This window comes from Cydia fagiglandana, chromosome 13 (assembly GCF_963556715.1).
Source record: "Cydia fagiglandana chromosome 13, ilCydFagi1.1, whole genome shotgun sequence".
Lineage (NCBI taxonomy): Eukaryota > Metazoa > Arthropoda > Insecta > Lepidoptera > Tortricidae > Cydia > Cydia fagiglandana.
The window spans coordinates 3,914,345-3,936,629 of NC_085944.1; the positions used below are offsets into that span (position 1 = coordinate 3,914,345).

The 22,285-nt window shown below is 36.5% G+C and overlaps 1 protein-coding gene across 1 annotated transcript in view; it reads left to right on the plus strand.

Annotated features, from left to right (window-relative positions):
• Positions 1-2,015: 2,015 nt before the first annotated feature.
• Positions 2,016-22,285, plus strand: part of LOC134670034 (uncharacterized) — a 73,345-nt gene continuing 53,075 nt past the window's right edge. The window contains exon 1 of the mRNA XM_063527702.1: positions 2,016-2,081. Within this exon, the coding sequence (XP_063383772.1) occupies positions 2,078-2,081 (4 nt within the window). The 5' untranslated portion in view covers positions 2,016-2,077. The remainder of the gene's footprint in view (positions 2,082-22,285) is intronic.

Sequence of the window (22,285 nt, forward strand, 5' to 3'; positions counted from 1 at the left end):
TTAACGTCGCTCCAATATTATTGCGGCGCTATGCGACGTAAGCGCCAGCCGCCATAAGGTACCTTTCTTCGTGGAACGTCACATGTAAATGATCGTATTAAATTCATAATTGTTACATATTTGCCGTAACTTATTTTTAAAATGTGTTTTTCAATTAAAAGACACATCAAGATTGTTTACCTTATTTCTAATGCTAAAAAAAACGAACTATAGTCGTTGTTTGTCACACCCATAATGTGGCACGTGCTGCAGAAATGTCAACTGAATATCAGTATAGGTATTCGCGTTGCTATTACGTTCCTGACAGGGTAAATGCATCTTGTGGCGAACAAAGGGTTCATGAAGCGAGTAATGCACGTAAGAGGGACATTGCAACACAATGACAACTTTATTTGGTGACGTGACGAAGACATCTACCTCAATAACGTATACATATAACATTTAGAACACTCAGTGTACCTAATTTAATGCTAAGTTATCAAATCTTACTCTTAAGGGGCCCACTGATTAACAGTCCGCCGGACGGTCAGTCAGTTGTTCGAAACTGTCAAAATTTTGTTGTGAGAGGCCTATACCGTCCCAGTTGGCCCCTTTAGAGCATTTAGAAAAGAGATATATCGCTGTCATTTTCTTTACGAAACATTTTACCGATGTTTGCGGGGGATGGGACGTCAAATGTATTGCTATTTCTAAACATGATTTCTACGTAACGTAAAATAGCCATGTCAGTCCATACAAAAGTTTGCACAATTGTGCAAGTTTTTCGGCAGAAGCCGCTCTTAATGGTCACTCCAGTTATTAAATGCTCTAAGATCTTACTTGGCAACGTGATGTTACGCATAAGAACGGATTAATTCTACACACAGGCAGGCGTGGGTAACTCCGCGATTTCGTCGCTTTGCCACAGGTAGCTGAAAGTACATCCGTTCCACCCCAATTTTGGGGAAAGTCATAAGCCGCGCGTGGTGCTGTCGCCACCTAGCGGCCATATCTGTGCTGATTGTAACAGACGCGTTTTGTTAGAGAGTGAGTCTTCTGTACCTAGTACTATTATTTATTCTGTGACACAGGTCTAGAATGTACAAACTAACATACTCATAACTGTACAACGATGGACCTTATTACGAAAGGCATAAGGTCCACCGATGTACAGTTTACCAGTGTGGGCGATGGTACAAGATCGACTGTCAAATATCAAAAGGACAAAAGTATTGAATTCAGTAAAAATACCTATTGCTTAAATGTTTTGTTTTTGTAACAGTATCCTATTCAAAGATAGCCTATTCTTCTGAATATTGAATATCTGAAGGTCACAAGGGTCACTTTTATTATTTGTAGTAATTGTAATCTATCGCACTCATAAAATGTACATATAGCACTTCAATTTTGTTAAGCGTCATTCTAACTTTATGATTCTACATTACTTTGTAATGCCTACCGTTAGCTTTAATTTCAGGTCTAATTCTTACTATTCTACATTTCACGGAGTTTTAAAGCAATTTAACAATAAGAACGGTACAATAAGAACAATTTACAGTATAATAAACTGTACTTAATTAACAAATACCTATACAAATAGCCGAATGCGTAATGGGCACCCTACCAAGGGCAAAAAAAATTGCTAGGTATTTTTAATTATTAGCCTTAGTTATTTTCATAGTAGTTAGTTTTAGTTTTACATTCATTCACTTATTACCTACATAATAAATATAGTTACCTTCTAAATAGCCCCATCCAACCTCAACATTTTACATGCAACAAAGCTTGTCAAATACATCCACCAACATTCTAACATTTCTAACTCACCCAACCTCATTCCTCTATTACAGTTCATACAATCATCAACTCTAGCTCCTGAACAATAAACATCGATTTCCCATAACACGTACTGATAGATACGAGTATTATGTAGTATTATTATACAAGTATTATGTATAGAGTGGTTCTAACCACCCTTATCTCAGCTATTCCCGTTTTCCCTATTCAGTACCTCTGAAGCCGCAGTGCCGAACACACCCCTTGCGGTCTGTATGCGGGGTAACGTAAACAATTTGTTATAAGTGAATTGATTATACAAATGGGTGAGTGAATTGTTTTTTAAATTTGAATTGAGTGGTTGTTTATATTGAGGAATGGATTATGCTTATTTTGTTTTCGGTATAATACCGGCTAAAAAGTTACCCTGACGAATTCAAAGAAGTTTTGTTGTGTTAAACAATAAAAAAAACCCAGATAATGGTGACTTGAAAAAGCTTTTAGCATTTTCATTGTGTTTTTAAATCATATTAGACACAAATGTCCTAAGACAAAAATAAGGTTAAATAGGATTGTAGGTATTTGTTATCTGATGATGATGTTATTGCGTTCGATGTGTGTAGTTTTAAGCTTTTACTGTACCACACTTAGATTTTATGTGGGAAAAAATCATCATCTTTTATTATTTTTTTCTAACTAATATTTTTAGGACTTTCGGGAGGCTGTGAAGCTTGAATATATATATTTTTTTAATTTTGACCATTAAAGGGTTAAGTATGATCAAACATCGCTCTTAAATTATTAAAAGCAGCTGAAAACTAAAACTAAAAAACATCATTGCTTTTACATTTCTTTAGATGATCAGTAAGTTACTTACATTACAAATAAACCGGCCAAGTGCGAGTCGGACTCGCGTTCCAAGGGTTCCGTATATTACACAATTTTTAACAATCAGTGCCGGATTAAGATATTTTGATGCCCTAAGCATTTCTAGGTGCCCCCTCTCCCTAGGCCCCTAGGGTCATCAATATTACATTGATTTTTTTGGTAAATTGAGAGAAGTTCATTGCCGCATTACAGCTGAGAATGGAAATCAGTCACATCATTTTATCACGAAAATTGACAGTGCCGCAGCAGTAATGTTGCAACAGAGTAATGCTGTTGCAGTCGCCACCCGAATGTCACCTTTATCATAGCTTAGAAAGTAATAGAAACGGAAATTTTTCGATATATAAACGCAATATGATAGACAGTTGTATATTTTTACTTTTAGTATGGAAATCAGTTACATCATTTTATCACAGAAGTTGACAGTACTGCAGCAGTAACGTTGCAACAGAGTAATGTTGCTGCAGTCGCCACCCGAATGTCACCTTTATCATACCTCATAAAGTAATTGAAAACGCGAGCGAAGCGAGCGCGAAAATTTTTCGATATAAAAACGCAATTTTACTTTTAGTCCCAACCAGGCGCGAATCCAGGATTGCATACAGAGAAAGGATGGGACAGTTTTCTATCAGCCTAGCTTCGCATAGGGCTCGATATTTAAGGGTCTCAGCGAGGTTGTTTTCATGCATAAAATATGCAAGAAAGCAGAGCTTGGAATTGAATTGGCGAAGTGTGAGAAAGGCAGTAGGCCCAGCTGCGAAAGAGGACAGCTTGGATTTAGATCCACGCCCAAGTGTAATTAAGGCAGAAGATCAACTTTGCCGTAAGGCAGAACACTGTTAACAATGTATTTTTTATGTGAAACGTGAGTGAAATCTCTTTAAAAAATCCGCAGGGGTCGGATCAAAAACTGTAATTAAGTCCGACTCACGCTTGACTGTACATTTCTAATAGGTTTTCCTGTCATCTATAGGTATAGACCTATTTTATGTATTTTTTTCAAAATTTTAGTCCTAGTAGTTTCGGAGATAAGGGGGGGGGAATGGTCATTTTTTGCCTATTTTCTTGAATAACTTCTAAACTATTTATTCGAAAATTATAAAAAAAATATATTTAAGATCCTTACAATCTCTTTCATTTGATATGTAACATGATATAGTTAGAAAAAATATTTTTTTTCATTTTTTCATTTACCCCCAAAAGTGGCCCCCATGTTTAAAATTCATTTGTTTACGTTACATGTCCGTATTTGGGTCACAAACTTACATATATGTACCAAATTTCAACTTGATTGGTCCAGTAGTTCCGGAGAAAATCGGCTGTGACAGACGGACAGACAGACAGACAGACGCACGAGTGATCCTATAAGGGTTCCGTTTTTTCCTTTTGAGGTACGGAACCCTAAAAACGAAATATTTATTTACGATACAAGTGCGAAAAAGAGGAAATTCGTAATAAGTGGCGATAAATTCAAACACGACCGATGGGAGTACTAAAGAGAGAAATATACTAACAGAATAAAATAAATATTTAAGTGGGGCTCCCATACAACAAACATGATCTTTTTTGCCGTTTTTTGCATAATGGTACGAAGCCTTTTGTGCGCAAGTCGGACTCGCACTTTGCCGATTTTTTTATTTAATATTTACAGCGTTCAAGTTTAATACCTAGTTACTCATCTATGCAACGTTTTATATCGGCTGTAAAGAATCGGTTGTAAACATTAAATTATGAGATATTACATAAATTACCTAATTTATATCGTTATACTTCATTACTTATTCATACTTATCAAACCATATTAACTGCGATATCGATATCTATAGTCTGTATCTTTAGGTATTTAAATAAAAGTAAACAAACAATTCGTACATTTTCGGGTAGTTATAACATTTATTGGTTAACCAAATACAAAACCGCCTGGATCAGTCACTGAACGACCTGACTTTAACCTACATTATTTGTGACGTTCCACAGCAAAAGGTGGGCGCTTACGTCGCATAGTGCGCCGCAATAATAATAGCGTCAGCGCTAACCGCCATAAGGTACCTTTACCCGTGGGTGGGATATTCTCTTTACTAGGTATATATCGTATCTAGTAAATCTCTAATTCATTTCCCGAATCGCGCCGTTAGCGTTTTAATGGACGCTCGGAAGCGTGTAGACCATAAATAACGTTGATATAGCGTTATGCGTGCATTTTAATTGCTATGCTGGATGTTTATTTGAAATAGGAGTGCAGAATGCAGCATATTAGCTCATATGGCGTGTCTAGATTGAACTAGATTTTTACCCGACTGGGAAGGAAAGGGTTTTTGAGTTTTTAATTATGTTTGATAGAAATCGATTCAGCTTTTTGAAAAGTATCAATTATTTTTCAAAAGGTTAAAAGGCAATTATGGCTGATAACGTAGGGAGTTTTTTTTTATTTTTTTATTTAATCGTTATTTCCATAGAGTTAAATATTTCATACCGCTATATTATTTATACATACAGCGCGATTTGGAAAGTGAATTAGAGATTAACTAGATACGATATAGTAAAGATAATATCTTTACTATATCGTAATAGTAAAGTTATTAACTTTACTATTTCATATCTAGTGAATCTCTAATTAATTTCCCGAATCGCGGCGCCAGCCGCCATAAGGTATCTTTTGCCGTGGAACGTCACATATCTTTACTATTTCATATAGTGCATCTTTTATTCATTTCCCGAATCGACCCGATAGGTATATAGATATAATAATTGTTGTTCCTCAAACGTTAAAGTCAGAGAGTTCTTCGTGAAATTTCTATTTTAAAAGAAATCTCTTAGAGAACTTATCTTGAAGCTTTGTAAAGGAAATCCTAGTAACTTTTCCCGGAAAATGAGCTGAACTCAGTAAAGTATTTGTGAAGCTTCAACAATTTCTTGTGGAATTAATTATTGGTTGAATTGATTGAACCAATTATGATGAAAGATGATGATCAATTAGCTTCACAATAGCACAAGCAAACCCCGTCATCAATATTTCACTTAATTGAAAAGGGTTAATTAAACTATGAACCCTTAATTCGCCATTAGTATATAACTTCGCCTTAAGTAGCATTTATAGCCTGACAAGTTCTTTTTTAGCCCTGATATAATGTCGCTACAAACAGCTTACATATAGCAACAATACGTGTACGTCATGAATAGTCGGGACAGTGTGTATTGGCATCGTGCAAGAGCGAGTGAGGTATACAATTATGTACATGTGAGTTGTAGAAGTATGTTTCCCAATCGAAACCCAATCGAAAGAGCATGTTTAGTTGATAATTAAGTATGAATAATTTACCTATCCGCCATAATTTGATTCTAAATATTCGACCTCCGTATATATATTTACCAGATTCAGTCACTCGTGGTGGTAATGGCTCATTCTTATAATAAATATTTTTGATTATAGCACTAAAGACGCCTTAAATGAGAAAAATAATAATTAAATAATTAATATTCATATTTAGTACAAAACTAACCAGTTTATTACAAACTCACTATGAAAATCAGTACCCGTCATATCAACAAATAATTTCACAACATTGTTTAATGGAATGCTACTGAATCCCGTATCCTTTTTCTGTCGCAAGTATTTTAATGTATTTAAAATTATTTGTTTAGCATCGGTGTGAATTTTTTTGGGCATTTTGATTGCAAAATCTATTATTATCCTGAAATATTTACAATCATTTTCGATTTGTTTACATCGGTGACATTCAATGACTTTCAATGTCGGATGTCAAACAAAATAATTGCCATTAAAATAAATTAGTTCCATCGAAAATCCGCAACGTGGCGAGGGCTAAAAAGGAACTTGTTAGGCTTTAATCATAATTTCCTTTGTTCCACCCAGACAACCAAGTTTGATAACTGATTAACTAGACGCACTATTTCTTCCGCGGAGATAACGAGTTATGTAAGTGGAAGTCTAATTCCATTTTCTTACAAGGAAGGGTACCCAACTGTCCGACTCCGATTTGATTTATTTTGATATATGTTATAGAGTAGTCTAAAATAACGGACACGTATTTTTTTTAGCTGCCCAAACTCAACCTGTTAGGAGAAAATGGCCTTCAAAGTACTGAAAATTGACCAAACCTTCTAATTTCTGAGAAGAACTTTTTCAAAAAAATTGATAATTAATTAATTATTTGATAGTTAACTAATTATTTTCGTTATATTTTGGAGAACATGAATAAAGAATATTATGGGGACGTGTTTTGTTATTTCACCACAAACTCATTTTTTATATAAAAATATATTTAGTATTATATTATATTATACATTCAAATACAAGTACTGTGGTTTGGTGTGACCACACCAAATACCAATAATTATTGCCCTCGCAAATTTTTTATATTTTTTTTTTTAAAAGACGGTAGTCTATGTCATGTGATTGTTCTTTTCTTTTCTGGTTTTTACTTGTGTATTAATTTTCTATGTTTTCCTTGCTATATGAATAATAATGTTCATGTTTTTTTTTTAAATCAATGTAAATAATTTATTTGTGTGTCGTTGGCGTAATACGTGTCGCCATTAAATTTTAGATTAAGTCAGGTCCCCACAGAAAACCAGCGCCACGGTCTGCCGCGGCATCATGCTGAGTGGGGATCCTATTTTAGCGTCCTAATCTGTTTTATGTCTGCATACTTTTCTTTTTTTACATGTACTATGTTGTGACGTTAAAATAAATGTATTTCTTCTTCTTCTTCTTCTATATATATTTTTTATATAAAAAATGAGTGAATGAGGTGAAATGACAAAACACGTCCCCATTCTTTATTCATGTTCTCTAACATATAACGAAACCAGTAATTAATTATCATTTTTTTTGAAAAAAGTTCTTCTCAGAAATTAGAAGGTTTGGTCAATTTTCAGTACTTTGAAGGCCATTTTCTCCTAACAGGTTGAGTTTGGGCAGCTAAAAAAAATACGTGTCCGTTATTTTAGACTACTCTATAGCATATATCAAAATAAATCAAATCGGAGTCGGACAGTTGGGTACCCTTCTTTGTTAACCCTTAAAGCGTTTCTGTCACTTTTTTAGTACAGGTCCGAATTCAGCTACTAGTTGTCTAGGGGGAAAGTATCTTCCGCAAAGAAAACTAGTTGTCTGAGTGGAATTGTTCTTCCGCGTTCGTAACCGAGTGTGATAAGGTAGTTGTCCAGGGGGAACGTACTTTCCGCGTAAAAAACTGGTTAACAATATAATAATAAATAAATAAATAATAATAAATATTATAGGACATTCTTACACAGATTGACTAAGTCCCACAGTAAGCTCAAGAAGGCTTGTGTTGTGGGTACTCAGACAACGATATATATAATATACAAATACTTAAATACATAGAAAACACCCATGACTCAGGAACAAATATCTGTATCATCATACAAATAAATGCCCTTACTGGGATTCGAACCCAGGACCATCGGCTTCGCAGGCAGGGTCACTACCCACTAGGCCAGACCGGTCGTCATATGGACTAAGATGTCCTTAAACATAACCGAGAACAAACCAAAACCTTCCTACTAACCCGGGGCTAAGCGGTTAAACCTTTAACCCAGTATCAATTTGTACTGGTAACCATGATTACTCCAGGTTTAATCGGTTAACCCCGGGTTAGTGGAATGGTGGAAGTGACACTAAGGCCCACTTGCACCATTCCACTAACCCGGAGTTAACCGGTTAAACCTGGAGTTGCCATGGTTACCCATATAATTTGACACTAGGTTAACGGCTTAACCGCTTAACCCAAGGTTAGTGGGATGGTGCAAGTGGGCCTAAGTTAATTTAGCGCCACTTCCACCATTCCACTAACCCGGGGATAACCGGTTAAACCTGGAGTTATCATGGTTACTAGTATAACTTGACACTGGAATAACGGTTTAACCGATTAAGTCCGGGTCAGTGGGACAACTGGCGCTTAGCGATGTTAAGGAATTAAAAAGAAATAGTTTGGCCATATCTATCTGTCCGAGGCTTTGTTTCGTCTGATCGTTAACTAGTGTTAGAAAGCTGGAATTTGGCACGGATATGTAAAGTCATCCTGCATTATATGTTGTGATAGAACGGTAAAATAAGAACTATAAAAATAATCGCTCCGAATAAAAATGAGTCCCACCCCCTCTAACTTTTGAACCATGGGTCCAAATATTATGAAAGAAAAACGTGAAATGAAACCTTAATAAATGCTTTTAATGAGAACTACAGCAAATATGATCGGTCCAGTCATTTTTGAGTTATTGAAATAGTTATTTACCTACGATACAAGTGCGTAAAAGAGGAAATTTGAAACGAGTGGCAATAAATTAAAACACGACCGAGGGGGTATTTTAAATCGACACGAGTTGCGAATTACCTATTCGCACGTGTATCGTACAACGTTTTACAGTACATATGGTCCTTTAAACTTTCGACATACTCACGAAAAGTGCTATTTTACGCTCTAGTGCGGGAAAATAGGACCATACGAGTATGTACTGTAAAATCTTTTGTACTTAGTAAAAAGACGTACAAAGTGCTGCAAAGGTAAGTAGGTACTCCCTTATGCTTATAATATATATGATACTTACTAATGCCCCCGTTTGACACCCATTTAGACAGAATAGTACTACGAAACCCTACACTGAGGATAGCCCGACATGGCCGATTTTTTCAGTATACATATACTACCGATATATTTAGCTACGTTCACATTTCCATATTAATATCGTTTTCAAGTAGGCGTACACGTGACGTGTGAGTTGTTCATTTTACGTGAAAATGTTCAGCGGAATGAAATAAGAGAATTTAATATTTTCCTCACGAAAGGCATAATTATGATATGATATTTAAAACTTCCGCGTTTTGAACACATATTAACTCACATTTATCGACGGGTCTAACGCGAAATTTATTCAATTACCTTTATTTACCAACGTGTTGCAACATTTCGACACAGGTTTCACTGGTCGTGGTCGCGGCTAACTGATATTCCAGCAAAATGCCAAAACAGAGATTTGTGCAACTACCCGACGAAAAATGTATGGAAAAGTTTGGGGTAGACATCACATTTTCAAACCACCCGCTACACAAAATGTTAATTATGTGTAGCGGTCTACATAGTGTGGCTACATTTTGGTCTATCTAGCTCATTCAAAAATGTTTGATAAAAATTACCGGCTTACAGTTTCCCATTATGGCATTATGGATTTAATTCCCGAAATATCAATATTCAGTTAAGGTGACAGTCCATTTCTAACGACAGCTGCATTACTGTTCATTTTACTGTGGAAAATGACAATAACAGCGACGCGTTCAGTACTAGTAGTGTAGCTGCTGTCAGAAATGGAATGTTACCATTAATCAATGAAACTGTTTATGCTCATTAAATACGAGTAAGTATTGTGTTAAAATCTTCCGGAAAACGGGCATTTTGTTTTGGCAATATAATATAGTGTAGTTGACATTTTGGTTTGTGTATACATTTTACTAAAACTTTAATCATAAAGCTGTTCAGAACATTAACAAGTCATGCGTTTAACCAGCAAGAAATTAATATCATAATGCCCACAGGAAAGACTCATAACGCTGAAAAGATTTTGACCCTGTCAGGCAACTTAATATTCACAGCATATAGGATGCGGAAGACATTTTATTATATTAGCCATCCATCTTTTTTGAGCCATCTCACTTAAATGTCGCTTTTTCTGGGGATATTATGAGAGAGTCACCGTCTGGCAGATAAAATTTGATATTGTTTTATTTATTAGGCATGCGTTTGGTTTTTTGTTCCTTAGTCCAATATTTTGTTTATCGTTTTAACCAGTAGCCTAGAATATTTTAGATTACATCAACTCTTCTTGTCTATCCTGCTAAGTCCTGAGTTCCTATAAAAATAACATATTAAAATCGAATTTTGAACTATAATGGAATAAAAGAAAGTTCCAAATTCAAAACTGCAAAAATGGCTCTGGGTCTTAGGAGGCTATACACACAGTGAGCGCTGCCTCTAGGGGCCAGCCGGTACAGACGGACAGCATTTGAACTGTACCGCAGCTGCAAAATTCTAGTTAGCATACACTTCCGATGCAGTTGATGTAACTGAAATAACATTCGAGTTGTAGTTTCTCAAACTGCAATAGGACTGCATTACAACTGCGCACGACGACGACGACACGATTTCCACGACGAAATGTTCCCTGACTGAGTGTGCTCGGAGTGCCACAAACAGAGAGAGATGGAGGAGTATCGCAACAGCCGCAATAAACATAGAAAAGGACAACCCATAACCACGACCACTCTGACAAGAGTGTGCGACTAAGGAGGAGGACAACTGCGCAGCTAACTTGCAGCTAGTGGGCGTTCGACAGGAATGCATGCTTAAGCGGGCCACTCACACACCTGCCACAGGGGCAATACCGGTCGCACGGCGGTCGGAGCAATTTTAAGCTGTTTTCTACACACTAGCCTGCCACACAGTGTGTAACTGATAGTCCCGCTGAACGCACGTCGACGAGAATGGGTCCTGTGTTATCAAAGTACCAAAGGATTGGTCCATTTGGTTCGGTAGTCGCCAATGAACTGACTGGAATTGCCCCAATCGTACTACACATGTAACAACCTAGCAGGGCGGTAGATACAATCTAGGGAGCTAGGAAGGTCTTGCGCCCCTGCCGCCCTGCTGCAGGCCCAATCTAAAAATTGCCCCTGCTTCTCTACACACATCACAATTAAAGAGGCAATTAAGGGTCCAATTCCAATATTGCCCCTGCGGCAGGTGTGTGTGGCCCGCTTTACGGCAAGCGGACTGCGCTGTTAGTTTACAGTTCAGATGCAGCTAAGCCAACTGCATTGGAACTGCATGCAAACCGCCATTTTGCGGTTGCGGTGCAATCCAAATGCTGTCCGTCTGCAAGTCCCATGACATGTGAAATGGCAGCATTCACTCAGAGTAACCCTTTTATTTTACTAACTAATTGTCGAAAATGGCTAAAAGTGTCGCTTCAAGTATTGGTACTTAATACACAAACACCTTACAAATGGTCGGAACACCAAAGTTGTTCAAACTTTTTCAATGCCGTGAAATTCTATTGAACCCGCGCACTCCATTAAAGTCGTTCTACGATACACTCCAAAATACGCCAACATAAATCTTTTTTAATATTATTGATACTTTTTCTCACAATATCCATGACCACTATTCATTGAGCCTCCAAGTATCATGGAACTCGGGCGTTATGTAAGTAAATAGCACGATCCCTTGGACTATACAGAATGGTTCTTTTTTACACGATGGCATATTGCCAAAAAGGCAACGTCTTTGTGCCTATGGCTTTAAGGAAAAGGGTTACACTTCATAATTCAGTTTGTGGCTGTCGTGAATTATACTTAACACATTCATTGCTGCTAAGTGCTACGGGTTACGCTCGTAGCGCGTAGCTACGTCTTCGCCGTATGGAGCACGAACAGTGTGCCCGACAGTCGGGTTTTTGCCGCTAAATGTGTTAGACCTCGTTTATAAAATCTCATTTACCCACGCCATGTAGGTACTATTTGTTTCGTTGTCATGGGAAAGAAATACTATTATGTTTGGATCAACGACCAAGAGTAAAGTCTATATTATACAGGCCCATAGCAGGTCCCATAGTATAAGTTGCTCAATGTAAGCCCAAAACCTCCCAGGCAACGGGAATGCATTAATTTTTAGCCAGCCTGTATATAAATACAAAAACAAATCGTAATCTAACAAGGAAGGGTACCCAACTGTCCGACTCCGATTTGATTTATTTTGATATATGTTATAGAGTAGTCTAAAATAACGGACATGTATTTTTTTTAGCTGCCCAAATAAAATAAAAAATATATATAATAAATAAATATATTTTTATATACAAAACGAGTTTGTGGTGAAATGACAAAACACGTCCCCATTCTTTAGTCATGTTCTCCAACATATAAACCAGTAATTATATATCAATTTTTTTGAAAAAAGTTCTTCACAGAAATTAGAAGGTTTGGTCAATTTTCAGTACTTTGAAGGTCATTTTCTCCTAACAGGTTGAGTTTGGGCAGCTAAAAAAATACGTGTCCGTTATTTTAGACTACTCTATAACATATATCAAAATCAAATCGGAGTCGGACAGTTGGGTACCCTTCCTTGTAAGTTGATGTTTTGCAACGTATTATGTAGGTACTTACTTTTTAGATGATTCGCTTAGATAAATACTTTTAAACTTTACCAATCCAAACTTATCTTATAATAATCTTACTCAGCTAAATATCGTAATATCTTTCAATCTCTGCCGCAGTCGAAAATAGAATTATATTTTTTTCATCTAAATGAATCTGTCTGCCCTTATCAGAGTTCAGTCATGCAGTTTCATTACACATTGTGCTAAAACTTATTCTATGTGTCACATTCGATTAATCCTTTGTGGAGGTTGCAATACCTTGCAAAATAAAATATCTTTGGCATCTTTTGGCTAAATGGTTTGATTTGTCTATAATAATGGAATGTTACTAATATTATATTATATTAGACTTATATTTAACTGACATGGACAAAAAGTTAATAATCATAATCATAATAATTTATTTATAAAACCAATTTATACGTCATTAACAAATAATTAGTAGTAGTATCTAAATATAGTAGGTACATAATTTACTAAAATACATGGTACTTATGATAGTTATTACAATAACATAATAAATACTCGTATGTTATGTAGGTACTACAGATGTAAAAAATGTGGAAAATACAAAAAAGTCGGATAATTTCTCGGAAGCTTTTATTTTTTTTTTTATTTTTTTTTTTTTTGAAACAGAACATTTCGATCCCGGCCTGTACAATAATATGAGAAGTTTCGAAACTTTGGAAACTTTCCTTTGACACATTTGTAGTAGGTAGGTAGATAAAAAAATCGTTCATTAAAGTGCCAATTACATATTTATTCACATACAATATATATATACAGTGGTACTACTAAACGAAATTAATAACTAGCTTAAATCTAAAATAGGCCCCTGGGGCATTGTACCAACGGTTCTGGCGGCATTTCCCCGCTGTATCGCAATGCTGCATGTAATGCAGTGCCGATTAATTGTTATTTTGTTTGGAAATGTGAAAGAGGAAGGATAAAAAAACTTAAAGTTCACTATTTATTACTAAAGGTTAGATCCAAATTAGCAAGTCAAAAGAAGCAAGGGGTTTTTCTTTAATGGAAATAAAACTGCAAAGGTATTTGCAAGCTAAATGGGATTTGTGAGCGCTCTAGTAAAAAATGTTTCATCAGATATTTGATTATATCTCCACATATGCGTTCAAAATCACAACTTACGGCCAGCATAGAGATAAACCACTTTATTATAAAATATTTCCAATCTTTGAAAATTCTTTATATTTAATAATAATTTAATGACGCATGAATGCCCCAATGCAGATGCCGTCCGTTACAAAACTTACCTAGTAAAAAAGCGTACTATACATTAAATGATTTTTTTAACGAAAATATGGATGAATAACCGGCACAGAGAAAAGATAAGTTTGGAAAAAAGGTTACAAGAGAGACCATTGTAAATCATACATTAGCCCTTAGGAACTGGCTTAAGCCTATAATGCATGTTATCTCATAAGTTAGTGTTAAGTATTGCTATACCCTTACAGGGTTCATGTGGAACTGTACTAGTAGTTTTTAAGAACTGTATACTAATATGAGTGCAATAAACAATTCTGATTCTGATTCTGAACAATCAGGCATTAAAACACTCGTGTGATGTTTTTATGAAACTTGCTTTTAGTTCGTTTCATAAACTCACATTATGTGGCAGTCACATAAAGTACTAGAACTCGTTATATCCAATTAAATTAAATATTTTAAAAAATGTTTAAATTATCCTGGCTTGAAAAAGCAATTAAGTATAATTACTTGTATGCCATTGAACTCTTGATCGAAGAGTTGCCTTTGATTTTTCAGATTTATACCTAAAAGGACAAATAAAGCTGAAAATTACCTCATTTTTAATTAAAATAGGTTAATAGACTTAAAAGCGGCTCGAGTTATTTATTTACCAACCTTTTAAGGAACGTTAAAACGTTAATTATATCAGCTACAAAAAGTGTAAGAAAACGCTCCGAAAAGCAGTGGCGGATTTCCCATAAGGCACAGTAGGCCCGGGCCTAGGGCGGCACATTGTGACAAAAAATTCGCTGATGATAACAAAAAAAAACTCAAAATTAGACCAGGCAACAAATTCTCAAAAAAGTACCTATAGAGGGAAATGCTTGCAACACAATTTTTGACTTTGTACCTATTTTTATTTGAACTATCTAGGAGGTGAACATATCAAAAGTCCCCGGCCGTAGCCCTTGAGCCAGAGAGAGGTCTCCGAAACTGCCGGACCAATTAAGTTGAAATTTGGCACACATATGTAAGTTTGTGACCCAAAGATGGACGTGTAACGTAAATAATAGTACATTGTGCAACATGGGGCGTAAGTTGAATATTGCAAACGAAAGTAAGTTAAATCGCGACGGCTTGCCGGAGCGATTTATAGGCTCGAGTTTGCAATATTATTACGCCCCGAGATACACACAATGTTTTTCATCACACTTGCGATACAAAAAATAAGTTTATAGACAAAAAACTGTTAATTATGGCACTAGAAACTTCATAACTCCCTAGGGAAAACGAAATTTCTATAACTCCCGCTACGCCTACGTACAATTCCACATTTACTGAGCGAGTGTGATGAAAATGAATTTTAAATATGGCCTCCATATTTTGGGGGGTAAATGAGAAAAAAGTTTTTAAAAATAAAGTTTTTCAAACTATATCGTGTTACATATCAAATCAAAGAGCTCATTGTAAGAATCTCAGATTTTTTTTATAATTTTAGGATAAATAGTTTAGCAGTTATTCAAGAAAATAGTTTTTAATGTTTTTGTAGGTACATGAAAGTCAATGTTATTGGTAAAACTGTCACTTAAAATGAATAAGTATTTGCTTATTTTTTTCATAAAACCTATGTTCCTAACATCATGTCACAAGGACGTATAGTTTCTAAGATATAATAAGCGAAAAACCGAAAAATGTGACCTTCAAACCAAAGCCTCCAACTTTTGATATGTTCACCTCCTAACGAGTCCAAAAAAGTTACTAAGTAAAAAATGTGTCCCAAGCATTTCCCTCTATAATATATCTTTCCGTTGCCTGATCTAAATGTAGTCAATATGACGGGTGCTGATGCTGAGAAAGGGGCGGCTACAAGGCTTGGGGCCTAGGGCGGCAAAGACTGCAAATCCGCCACTGCCGAAAAGCCCTTCAAAATATGACGTACGAAGATACAGAGACTAATTATAAGATTTATAAGCAATATGACTGAATTTACAACAGGATAAGTAGGATAATTATCACGATAAATGTATTACTGTATTAAGTTGCTAAATTATAATGGCTACAAATATAATGACCACCAAAAAATACTTTGGTACCCTAAATAAAAAAATCATGCTTACTCGTACCAAAAAAAATTACTGAACACCAAAAAAATAAGGCCTAAAATTACAAATGTACCGCCATTTTAATTACGACTGCACTTCAAATTGTATTCGAATACCAAATATATTGAATGATTACCAAAAATCATTAATGATCACCAAATCTTGAAGACCAAATAAATGCGATATTTTCACCTAAATAAACTACTGTGATACCAAAAAATTTATACATATTACCAAATAAAGTAAAATGATGCCAAAATTACTAGCCCCTCCCGCTCAACCCCCGTACCTCGCACCGCATAACTTAGGTAGGCATACTGAAATGCTACTAGAAAAGTATGTTAGGTTAGGTTTGTACTGCTATCAGTTAAGTGGGCTAGGTTAACACTGCGACCCTTACAGAAACGAATTGCTACTAGAAAAGTGGGTTAGGTTAGGTTTGAACTGCGACCCTTACAGAAAAGAAATGCTACTAGAAAAGTGGGTTAGGTTAGGTTTGAACTGCGAACCTTACAGAAACGAAATGTTACTAGAAAAGTGGGTTAGGTTAGGTTTGAACTGTGACCCATACAGAAACGAAATTCTACTAGAAAAGTGGGTTAGGTTAGGTTTGAACTGCGACCCTTCCAGATAAGAAATGCTACTAGAAAAGTGGGTTAGGTTAGGTTTGAACTGCGAACCTTACAGAAACGAAATGTTACTAGAAAAGTGGGTTAGGTTAGGTTTGAACTGCAACCCATACAGAAACGAAATGCTACTAGAAAATTTTGCTTTGCTTTAATAGGATAGCAAGATTTAAAAATTTGGTTATAATTTTACATTAAAATGGAGTTCTAATTTTGGTGGTCATTTACTATTTTTGGGTTTACAATGATTATTTTGGTGTCATTTTATTTAATAGGATAGCACGATGTAAAAATTTGGTTATCAATTGACATTAAATTGGGGTTTGAAATTTGGTAATTATTTACAATTTTTGGGTTAATAATGATTAATTTGGTGTCATTTCCTTTAATAGGATAGTAAAATGTAATAAAATTGGTAATCATTTCACATTAAAATGGTGTTATAATTTTGGTGATCATTCATTATTTTAGGGTGGTAAAGTAGATTTTTTTGGTATTAAATTTTATTAAATCTGGTGATCAGTTAAATAGCAGCCAATTATAATGTGTTATTTGTAAGTGAAAATTAATTAGTTTGAACAATGTTTGCCATACTTCACGCCTGAAACACAGGGAATCGTAGCTCAGGCACATGTAAACTATCACTATTTTTAAGTCTTTGTTTTATATGAATGTAACCATGAAATACGTGTTTTTTGAATAAATTATGTTATGTTATCTTATTTTATGTTATGTTATGTTAAGGAATGTTAAAACGTTAAGGAATGTTAAAGTAACGATCAGTTATAATCAGATATTGTCAGTGGCGGATTTGCCCTAAGGCCCGGACGTAGATCGGCAAAAAATTAGGGATGGCAAATTTTGACAAAAAATTCTCTCATGATAACAATAAATACCTAACTTAAAATGTAGTCAATTTGATGTGAATGGTGTGGGCGGCTGTGAAGTTCCACAGGAAAAGGTACCTTATGGCGGCAGGTCCATAAGGTACGTTTACCCGTGGGACGTCACATATGTAAGTTGGGTGGCAATGCAATATTATGGTATAATCGAGCTGATCAGATAATGGACACAGGAGGCGGCCATGGCTAGTCTGTGATAAAACAACTCCACCTACCTAATTATATTTAAAGGGTAAAGCTGCTACCCAAAGGTTGTCTGGAAGATAGAGATCGCTTTTTAGCGATCAGACCGCCTGTTGTTACCAAGTCTTAAGCATGTATTTCACTTTTTGTATTTTTTAACTGTATGGTGCAATAAAGGATATTCACTTGCAAAGAAAACGTTGCGTTGTAAGTAAAATAAAAGCTTCTAAAAAGGCTTGGCAGCCATTCAAAGCTGATATCATTTCTTATCGAAAAAACTGTTCGTTTGTTGTTTTGAAAACTTTACCCCTTTTCAAATTTGTTTCGGTGTGATAATTTTTATTTTAACTAACTTTTATACTTTTACACATCAGGCTCAAGAATATAGGGTGGATATGTCGCAGTCGGATCGTATAATCCGCCGTATTACATTACGGCTAGCCGTTTTCAAAAACAGGGGCGTTTTGAAATGCGGCGGTTTAACGATTAGCCGTATTGAATGCGGCTGAATGAGAATCCGCCGGAATGTATTCGGCGCCATACGTTCTTCAACACGGCTAGCCGTAATGTAATACAGCGAGTCATTAGCCGCCGCTTTGACAGTTTTTAGTTCCCATTTTTAACACTCGTGGCGCTGCCTGACAAACGCTGGGGTGTCCATCAAATCTGGAGTTTGTCGGACTGTTTCTTTTCAAAAAAAAATTTCCTTCGCAACTTAACTAGACGGAGCCCCGCTTCGCGGGGCTCCTATTTCTGAGCGGTTTGCCCTTCGGGCATCTGAAGCTACCTAACGAACCTAACCTACCTACCTATTGATTAAGTGAGACGTCCGTGAAAACATTACACTTTGGGGAAAAAAGCGTAGGTAGGTAATTAGGTTAGGTTCGTTAGGTAACTTCAGATGCCCGAAGGGCAAACCGCCCAGAAATAGGAGCCCCGCTTGCGGGGCTCCGTCTATTTAAGTTGCGAAGGAAATGTTTTGGAAAAGAAACACATGTAGTGCGGTGGGACCATGGTAGAAATAAATTAAATTGCAAACATTGTCAAACTCCGGTTACGTAGGCGACCGAAAGAACTGGTCACTCTACAATGTACGATGCGGCTAAACGTGGGCCGCCTTATTGAAGAACGTATCGCAGTGACAATCCGGCTAATCGTCGAACCGCCGCATTTCAAAACGCCCCTGTTTTTGAAAACGGCTAGCCGTAATGTAATACGGCGGATTATACGATCTGACTACGACAGATATACCGGGTGTGGCCTATAATATGAGCAAAAAATTTAACTGTAGGCTGTATTCCTCATACTGATCAACATTTGTTCAGCGACTATTAAAAATAACTTGTAGTTTGATTTTAAAAGTTATTCAAAGACGCAACGTATTGCGAATTTTGTTATGTTTAAGGCTTGACAAGCAACGTCAATCACAATGATATGGCGTGGCGATGGCGTCCAAGGCGTCCATTGAAGATAATATTTATTTTGTATGAAAAATAGGGAGTCTAAATACTTAATAATTTTTAAAAGTTGTTGAACAAAGGTGTCACCGTTTGAGGAGTACAATCTATGTTTTAATTATTTGCTCGTGTTACATGCCACACCCGGTATAGGTACAATAGTAAGTAAGGTCCTGTTAAATAATAAATTATTAATAAGTTAAATATTTTACTTTTATATTCATATTAGAAGTCCGCCAAGCTGAAAAATGACTAGGCCGGCCATGTTTGCCGCATGCACCCATAGAGGTGGGCCAAAATAACCACGGTATGGGTGTCACAAGACGGGTGAGGACCTGGTAGGCCCAGACGGAGATGGCGGGACGACATGGACGCATATCATATGGCTCCTCTACACGATGGGCCAACGCCGGCCACTCCAAGAGACGCAGCCATGCGGAAGAATGAGATAGCAAGAACACTTGCTCCCTCTAACGCATAAATGCGTCCCTTGGAATGGCCGGCGTTGGCCCATCGTGTAGAGGAGCCATTAACGACTGGCCGGAGATTGCTCAAAACCGAGATGAATGGAAATCGAAGGGGGAGGCCTTTGTCCAGCAGTGGGACACCGTATACACTATTTTTATTAATCACCAGCCTAAGAGTTGAAATAAATAAAGAGTTGAATAATAAATAAAAAAAGTCAAAAGGCCTGTTAAATGATGAACTAAAAAACCGGTCAATTGGGCGTCGGACTCGCTTTCCAAGTGTTCCGTACATTACTAAAATTTTAACAATATAAGTACTTATTTTTGTATGAGGAACGTGAATGAAATGTCTGTAAAAAATAGGGGCTGGCGTCTAGCCCTAGTCTGTGGCCATGAGTAAGCCCATTCATAATAATAATAAAAAAAACTAAACAATTAAGTCCGACTCACGCTTGACTGCACATTTCTTACAGGTTTTCCCGTCATCTATAAGCAGAAAACAATTTGTGTATTTTTTCAAAATTTTAGACCCAGTTTAGGAAATAAAGGGGGGGGGGAAAGGTCGGACTAGGGCATGCAGTACCGGTCCCGGTACCAAGAATTTCATTTCCCGGTTCTGGGCATGGCCGGAACCGGGATTCCCGGGAATTCCCGGTTCTCATATTCCCGGGAATTCCCGGGAGCATGCCCTAGGTCGGACGTAGGTACTTATCACAACAAGAGCACCACGACTATAAATTCGACAGCATATTGCACAAAATATATACAAAAATGTACAAATGGCGGACTTAATGCCAAATGGCATTCTCTACCAGTCAACTATAGGGCCAAACAGTTATATCTACTGTTGGTGCAGACAGAGAAATATATCTATTAAGTGTAGTAAGTATTATAAATTACATAAATAAATAAAATATAAATAAACTACTACATAATTACACAATACATACTATAAATATAATATATATATATATAATGGATATTATTCGATCTCTTGTTTTAGCAAATGCTTACGCAATATCCGCTTAAAAGAAAACTAACTTGGAGCTTGTCTAATATTTAGGGGGAGGGGGGTTTATTAAGTCATAGGATCACTTTTTTTCATCAATTCAATTTTCGATCAATTTTTCCTGTAGGAAGCTTTTAAGCAAACGTCACAATCTCAGCTCACGACTAAAGAGAAAATAACCACTTACGATGTAGACACGGCTGTCAAATCATGTCAGGAGCTATTTCGCTGATTTTGCTTCATTGAACCCACAGAAAAAACATCCTCCAGACTGAGCATAGTCGCGCCATCCCCTGCCACGCATACGGTAATTTTACTCCATGTTCGAGTCGAAAGTGTGTGTGACGTCCGTGTCTTTGAACGGACCAATCACGGCACGGGACTTCGCTCACCTCGTCCCGCGCACCCCCGCATTTTTGGCATCATCGGTTGCATGAAATAATTGCTCTAAACTCGTTCTAGAGGATTCCAAGTCTTTGATTGAACCTCGTCTTTGGACCTAGTGTTCATATTGTGGGTATTTCGGGATATGTTTACCGATATGTTCTGTCTACAAAATGGATATTACACGGATATTTATACTCCTACTATCGGCCAGTTAACATTACATATTTTATACGAAATTATATTTCATTTTCATTTTCATCTTTTCAGCCTATGATTATACGTCCCACTGCTGAGCACAGGCCTCCTCTCATGCGCGAGAGGGCTTGGGCTATAGTCCCCACGCTAGCCCAATGCGGATTGGGGACTTCACATACACCTACGAATTTCTTCGCAGATGTATGCAGGTTTCCTCACGATGTTTTCCTTCACCGAAAAGCTAGTGGTAAATATCAAATGATATTTCGTACACAAGTTCCGAAAAACTCATTGGTACGAGCCCGCGACCTCCGGATTGAAAGTCGGGCGTCATATCCACTCGGCCACCACTGCTTCAAATGAAATTATATTTAAATCATAATAAATAAGTAAAACCAAAATATTAGGTACTTTGCTAATCCGCGAAAAGATAATAACGTGCTAGTCAATCAGTGCTAACCGTTATACTTACTTGCGTGTTTTTACATGCAATTAATAATGTTCCCATCCTCCAACCGTTAAAATAAATACGCAAATAAATATAATAAACCAGCACCAAAAGAACAATGCTCGACACGTGTTTCGCCTCTCCACGAGGCATCCTCAGATGTTGCCGGACGTCAGACCGTTTAGAGGAGGATAATACCAAAGAGAATAATAGTATAGAGGGGTCCTGTCATAGTAAATTTTGTAGTCATTGTAAATTTACTCTGACATCTATCGACACACGACTAAAACTCAAAATAAAGACGAATAAAATTATCAAAAAAAATTATATATACCTATGGATAAATGATTTTATTATTTTTATAATCATTTTGATCCATGTTCATTCACTCATATCTATGTGTTAAAATTGTTAAATATGAAACGGTGTCGTCACGCCATCTAGCCGGGCATAGGCCAAAGGT